The sequence below is a fragment of the Nestor notabilis genome, unplaced genomic scaffold, assembly GCF_000696875.1.
Source record: "Nestor notabilis isolate BGI_N333 unplaced genomic scaffold, ASM69687v1 scaffold20810, whole genome shotgun sequence".
NCBI classification, from domain to species: domain Eukaryota; kingdom Metazoa; phylum Chordata; class Aves; order Psittaciformes; family Psittacidae; genus Nestor; species Nestor notabilis.
In genome coordinates this window covers 15,091-22,738 of record NW_009911886.1, presented here as the reverse complement: position 1 = coordinate 22,738, position 7,648 = coordinate 15,091, and the positions used below count along the sequence as shown (strand labels likewise).

At 35.4% G+C, this 7,648-nt stretch overlaps 1 protein-coding gene across 1 annotated transcript in view; it reads right to left on the bottom strand.

The window, feature by feature from the left end:
- Positions 1-7,404, bottom strand: part of LOC104407562 (ralBP1-associated Eps domain-containing protein 1-like) — a gene marked incomplete at its 3' end in the record, with an annotated part of 21,023 nt that extends 13,619 nt beyond the window's left edge. The window contains exons 1-2 of the mRNA XM_010016882.1: positions 7,275-7,404; positions 2,726-2,922 (exon numbers count right to left, since the gene is read on the bottom strand). Of these exons, the coding sequence (XP_010015184.1) occupies positions 2,726-2,922; positions 7,275-7,395 (318 nt within the window). The remainder of the gene's footprint in view (positions 1-2,725; positions 2,923-7,274) is intronic.
- Between the last annotated feature and the right edge of the window lie 244 nt (positions 7,405-7,648).

Genomic DNA, 7,648 nt, shown 5'->3' with positions numbered 1-7,648 from the left:
GGAAGAAAAAAATTCTCTCAGTGTTTTATCTCCACTAAGACATGCAGTCAACATGTCACCTACTGAGTGAAGCCATCTTTCATTATTTGGCTTGACTCCTAGAATTAGTTCTGCAGCTTCCATGACACCTGGGCATGACTTCAGTCATCTTCTATTAACACCAACAATATTATAAAGACAATCTTCTGGCCAGTGCTATATTTACATAGTACATAGCCATTATGAACTAAAAATGCCTCCACAGAAATGGACAGAGATAGAAAAAGGAACTTGGCCCATGCTTACTTTTAAAGATGACCTCACTTATAGCTAGCTACCCTTTGGAAACACAACCTCATTGCCATTTTCCAACACGCTTCCTCCAAGTGAAGCTCACTGAGGGGAGCTACCAAAATAATGCATTGATGAAGAAACAGTATTAGCTAAGACATTTCAGTAGACAATACTCTAAGCAAAATTCTTTTACATAAATAATTTCTTATTGTAAGAGACTAACCTATGCATGATATATCTCACTAATACAGAAGCTGCACATGAACGAAAGTGGTTTTTAAAAACAAAGATTAAGATATCTTATGATTTCATACAAACAATATTTCAGCCAGAGTATTTTATGCGATCAATGTATTTTGAAGTGCCAGAAATATTATCAAAGCCTTTAAAGAGTTTAAGAACAGCAAAACCAAAACCGAACACAGATTCACTAACTGAATATCTAACAGGCTACTTGACAAGCTCTATGAGTGAAATACCCAAGCTTTATTTTGACACTTGAATTCCTGCTCGAAGAACAGTCATCCCTAGGAAAATGACATGCAGTAATTTACTTCTCAGACTTCGGCTCTGCTCCTCCTCATCACTGAGAGAGGTGGCATATAATGAGAATTCACTGTCTTAACTTCTTTCTAGACTTTACAAATTTCAGTGATATCTCTAGGTAAAGACAACTGGATCAGCAGTTTATACAAAAGCATGGATAAAAGCTGTATCCACCTTTTGGAAAATAAACCAATTAGTGGTATTTATGTGGTTAAGCAATAAAGCCCTTTCTCAGCTTGTTTGTAACACAGTGTCCAAATCTATAAATATTAGACTGGGACAAGAAGGCTACTTGAATGGATTCATTATACAGTCAGCAATGTAGAATCAGCCACAGAAAATGCACTTTACAATGGGGTGCAAAATCAGACAATACATCCCTGATGTTCTAGACCATGAATACAACTTATTGTGTTGTCCATTACATTTGCTTCAAGTCTGTTTTCTGGGGCAGATCTCTCAAAAAACTTATAAACAGAGTTTCTTTTTTCTGATGATCCTATCTATACAGACGTGTGTGAAAGAGATACCACACTGCTTCTGTCAGGCAAGACAGAGAAATGAAATTCGGGTGCTTATACATCTTTGTGAATATGTCGCTTCTTTATCCAGAAGTTGAAGACCTCATACATCACTTTTTTTTGTTATTTTAAAGTTACACCAGTACAGATTCCTGTATCAAATTGCAGCTGCTCACTAAACAAACTCAGCACCATGATGGAAGCATACAAAACACTATTTCAACCAAACTAAAACCCCATCAACAGATCAGGAAGATCTGCAATTGTTCATTCTTTGTGAAGCACTTGGGACGCCTCTCAAACACACTTACCCAAACCAGACGACAAGCTATTTTCAGATCTACTGCCAGCCCTCTTTTTGTTAAAGTCCCCATCTCCATTTTGGGAGAAAGGAAGTGGCAGCCAAACACTAATTATGGATTGCCACTGCTAATTTGCTTTTTCTTGATATTGGATTAGTTTGTGCTATTCCCAGAGAGATTAATAAACATCTATGAGCTATTTCTTGAGTCCCAGAGAGACTAAAGTATGTTTGCAAATTCCTCAACTCTTTACAAAACAAGCTCAAAAGACAGCATACCATGGGGAAGAAAAGTCATTCAGTTATGCACACAGACACATACACTAACCAATATTTAATATTTGTATTCAGTGTTCTTGCTTGTAGAAAAGACAATCAGAAAAGATTTACCCATAGAAAAAGAGAGCGTAAAGCCTATAAACCCCAAGGAATTATGAGGAGGCAGAGAGTTGTGAGTCTTTACAGTTTTCATTTACTCAGCTGAAGATGAAAGAACAAGTGAGCAAAAGGAAATCAGTACTCTTATCACTAGAACGCAGTATAAAGCTATGTGAAAACTTGTCCGTTATTTCTGATTCACACTGCCACTACTTAATAATTAAACAGCTGAACAGTAAGATGTACAGCAGAGAAAACCTGTAAGATTTTTAAAAAATATCTCTAAGTAAAGTATTTCAGATTTCAAAGTATTGGAGCATGTTGAAGAACTAGAAATCCAGTCTTCCAAGGCATTCAGTACTGCTGTTCCAATCACCAGGAAGCCAATGTGATCTAATAAACAAGGTATTAATATTTTAATGATGACAACTTGATATTTGCTATCATATCTTAGAGATTGATTTTCTTTTCTGTCTCAATTCTGTCCATTACAACCAGTATTTTAATCAGATTGTAAGACTTCATAAAAAATGTCTCCTACATGTAAATATTTCAGAAGCATGTAGTCTTCATGTATAACATACATCAGTAGGAATTTTTTAAGAAACTATTTTGAAAGCAACAAAGCTTAGAAGCCCTATGAAATTTACACCTAAGCAGCAAAGTAGTGATCAAGAGTCCTATTTAATCTTTTAAGTTAACTTACCTGTTGATCAGTTGATGTACGTTGCTGAACTGCATCATGGCTCACAGAGCCTTTTTTGACTTGTATCCTGCCAGGTGGAGGAGGAATCACACCTGAATATGAAGCTGAGTTATCAGCATCTGAAGAATACAAGGCTGCGTGTCTTGATTCTTGTTCATTCTTTGTCATAACAAATCTGGGAAGAGGGAGGTCCTTTACTGTTAAAAAAAAAAAAAAAAAAGAAAAAAAAAGAAAAAAAAATAGAACAGGCCATTTACCATGCAGAAGTATGATGCTTGAAAATAAAAATGCAGTTCTGTAGTTTTGTAGCTAAAATTTTATACATGCCTCAATTACTTAAAACACTGAGACTGCTGCTATACTTGAGCTAAAATCTGCCAGCTGGAAAACAGCAAATATTCTTTCTGCATTATGTTCCATGATTCTGCTACTCAAGTTCTGGTTTTGGTATACAGAGGACTTCACACAGCTCCGTAAGTGTAGCAATACAACTCTGCATTAAATGCAGTAGTAATCGATAATTTGCACTTAGCTCATTTTTTCTTAGTTTTGCAAACATATGACTATCGAAGTGTTATTTTCAAGACTTACCTACAATTTCTACCACAGATAAAAAAATCAGAGAGTCTTCATACAGCAAAACAAATGCTAAAATACTACAGTATATTCAATATCTTTTAGTGATCTGATGTCATGTTTAAATTCACAACAGATAATATCATCTAGTCTTATTGCAAACACTGTAACTTTGCTTTGTGTTGCTTAAACGCACCTGTGTACATCTTTCTACAATAGAAGCTAAATTAGGTGTTTTACTGGGATACTTTGTCATAAACACCTATAAAGCAAATTTTCTACAAGATAGTAGGAGGTCCTTAGCTTTATGTACCATGGTTCAGAGTAGCCTGATATAAAAATGAGGCTATGCAAGTCTTCAGTTTTTCACTGTAAGATTCCTATCATTTTTATGAATCCCAGCCACAATTTTCTTACTGGTCCACCGTGAATAAAAAAAATAAATTGAAAAATTTGCTGCACAGCTTACTTGGAAATTATTTTTCCAACACAAAACAAATTTACAAGCATGACTCAAATTTAATTTCTCCTGCTGACTGCTTACATCGATTACTTTTGGTATTGAAAATGAGTCAAGTCAAAAAAATACCAACCGTATTAAGATTTGAGATGAAACTGTATCCAGTTTATTACATCAAAATTAAACATTAAACTGATTTGTATTTGAAGAGTGTAATTTGAATCCATGGCATTCAACAAGTATGTATCCATAGACATCTTTATGTACACAGCATTAAAAAGCAATGCTTCAGTAAAAACATAGAATTCTTGATTTAAGCCTCTGTCACTAAGCACAATTCAACATGTTAAACAGATTTCATCACAGGGAAGGAGTATGCAACACAGCCTCTTTGCTAAATTTGTGGCTACCTATCATGTGGAAACACTGTTAAAGCAATCCCTGATGCCTTCCTCATTCCTAGATGCCAATTTTCACATCAGCATTGTACCCCATATTGCACTAGGAAAGTTATTCACTAAGCTAAACAGTGAACTACAGCCAGCCAAACAGTGAAAAAATCATTGCATGAAAAAGTGAAAATTTGTATGCTTGCAAAACAGGGAATAAAACATAGACAATAGAACATCCAACTGGCAATCTATGCAATTCTATGCAAATCTATGCAATCAGTTGTTCCAACACAAGGCTTTGGCATGAGGTATCCAGCACTAATTCACAAAATAATACGGAAGGCTCAGAAGGAACACAAATTACTGTACAGTCTTCTTTAAAAACAAGACTAGATAAAGACAAAACCAGATGGACAGGTTTGTCTTGCTGTACTAAGTTTCTACATCATCAACTGAAATTTGCCATTTTTACCTCTCCTGTCTTTTCCCCATACAGCAGAAAAACCTCATTTCAACACCACATTTGTTGCCATTCAGAAATCCCTCAATTATAAATGCAACAGAATGACTGATACTGTTATGAACAGAATATTGATACTGAATAAATTAGAAAGTTCTCTGTACTTTTAATGCTCACATCCTTGTTAACAATTTCCTCCACCAAAACCTGCATTCCATACTTAGAAAATACACATTAATTTGAAATACACACTGGCTCATTGATTTCTCAACTTCCCAAAAAGAAAATTTTCTGGGACAGCAAAGGAACAACAGATTTAGAGGCTTTTAGTAGAATAATTTAACTAGTATTTTTACTACACTGCACATCTGAGTAATCAAAAAAGCACTCAGTTAACTAGAGAATCAACTGGATGACACTTGTGCTGGATGGACTTGGTACTCAAAATTTGACTGTTGTCTGCACTCAGCAACTCACATTCCTGTCTACTGAAGAGACACATGGTGAACCAAAGAGCAAGAGAAACAAGAAGAGAAAGGGAGAGAAAATATGAAGATGACAGAGGGAATAACAATAAAAAAAAAATCCTGGAATAAAACATGCATAGAATGCAGACCTAAAAAGTAGATGTCCTAAAACATAAGCTTTAACTAATTGTAACTGGTTTATTTTGAAAAAAGAAGGGATATATGATTTAGCTTGGGATGGTTCTGACAGTTCCTGTTCCAGACTTCTTGGAGATGGACTGTGGCCAGCCTGCTGAGCCAGTTTTCAAAAGAAAGGTAACACAAGCTCAGAATCATTTTATGAGTCTTCAGCCTGCTCTATTTTAGCTATTTAGTAGCTGCTACAACACGTGAATCATCCTAGAAGCAGGAACTTCATAGACAGGACTGGAACCACTGCAACCAAGGCAACAGACAACCAGAGCTAAAAACAGTTAGGACAAAAATAAATGTTCTGACAATTATACTTGATGTATTTAGTAGGTTTGGAACCAGTTACAGAAATTATTCCTAGAAGTCCAGAAACCATTACAACTATTTCTAGTATTATTGTGAATCAAGAAAATGTATTCCATCATAACAGTTCCAATGGCTGCTAATATTACAACATATTTTGTAGTTTGGAATTAATTCCTTCCTTCAAATTTCTTCTGATTTTTTTTTTTTTTTGGTAAATAGAAAAGCTCCTTGCTCCTTCAAGTTCAGGTATCTTGCACTAAAATAAACCCGATCACATAAAAACTCAGAAAAAAGCTACATACACAGATTTTAGTCTTTGCCTTCTTCAATGGGCATTTGATGAGAAATCCCACAATTGTTATATGAAGTCCCAGTTCTATCAGATATTAAAGAGTCGAAGGACCCTTTTCCAACTTTCTGATTCTAGGGCATTCTGCTGCAACTTGCTGAAAAATTTGGGAACGCTCATCAGGAAAATGCTTTAGAAACATTGGGTGGGTTATGAACAGAAAGGAACTTGAATGCTAGCAAAACATTGACTGAAACTACGCACTTCTCCAAAAAGCTAAAAAAACCACCCATGAAAGCAGTACATACTGTTTGTACAATCCTCAAATAAACATAATTGTAAAAGTGTACATGACGCTTCTCTTCGGTTTTTTTTATAGTTTTGTCAAATACTTCAGTCCTATTGGATTGGTTTTAACAATCTTTAACTACTGTTTAATTTACATGCTTTAGATAAATCCCTAAGCTTTCTTTTAATTACTAGCATATATCAATTATATAATTTCTACAGACATAAAATCTACGAGGGAAGTCACCTCAATGCAAAGCTGTGCTCCTAAGATATTTTTCAGCTGTGAGCCACATACTACACCGCAAAAGGCTACAGTGGCTTAAAACTCACTACTTCATCTTCCTAAGTCTCTTTTCATCTTACAGAACAGCATCAACATGGATCCACTTATGTCACTCTGAAGGCTACGGTAGAGCCTCATATCAAAGCTTTTTCTGCTGTTCTGAACCATCTTCCTAGAGCAAGCCTTTCTCCTTTTTGTATTTCACTGCTCCAACCACAGCTGACCTTTGAAAAAGAGGATAACAGGTGTTTTGGCTGATAACAGACTTCAAAGATCTTTTACAGGTCAGATTTTTCACTAGAGGAAAAAAAAAAATAAATCTTAAACCAGCAATCTTCATATCTGTGCCAAGAAAGGAGAAAATTGTCAAGCCAAGCGTGAAGGAATATGACTTCAGAAAAATGACCTTTCATTTGCTGAAATCAAGGCTTCATAAGCACAGCAACTACAAAAGCCTGCAAGTGTCACATCATTCTTTCTCTTGAAATTCACATTAGTCCCATTAGTACTTTATTCAGAGGACATAGCACGCAAGTTCTCACATTAGTAATCTATAGAATGAACTTTTATCTACAAAATGGTCATATGTGTAGGTGTTCATTTACTCTATGATGAACACAATACTTTTACTGAATAAGAGTAAGATATTAACATTATTTTTTGCACAGTAAGAATACACTCCCTCGTAGTCTCTCCGCAGTATTTTTTTTAAGTCAGAGATATGTATAAAAAGACATACCACACCAATTTACAAGGCCACTCTACAAGAATCTGTGAGTCAAGTAAAGTAATTCTGCTCAGCAACTAAATTTCCCCTCAGTCCTGTGATTTACCTGTATTTAAGCTTTCCACTCTTAGAGGGAGACCAGACTGGGCCACAGCAACAAGTTTCAAAGCAATGTAAAATTGACTTCTTCCAAAATAGCCAAGTCTTGTTGCACCACATTGCTCCATGATCTGAAATAAAACACACAATTACTTGTACAAAGAAACTGAAAACACAAAGTGCTCTATAGAGGTGATTTCATACACTTAAAGAGCAGCATGCCTTGCATTAAATGCTTATAAGAATTCCCTAATCTTTCAGTAACAATTCACATGCAATCTCTATCATGTGACTTGAGTCAGAGTACACAATTCCTCACAACCAGCAGAATTACCAAGTCTAAACCTTAGTTTTTTCCCCAATTATCCACCCTTTTTTTCA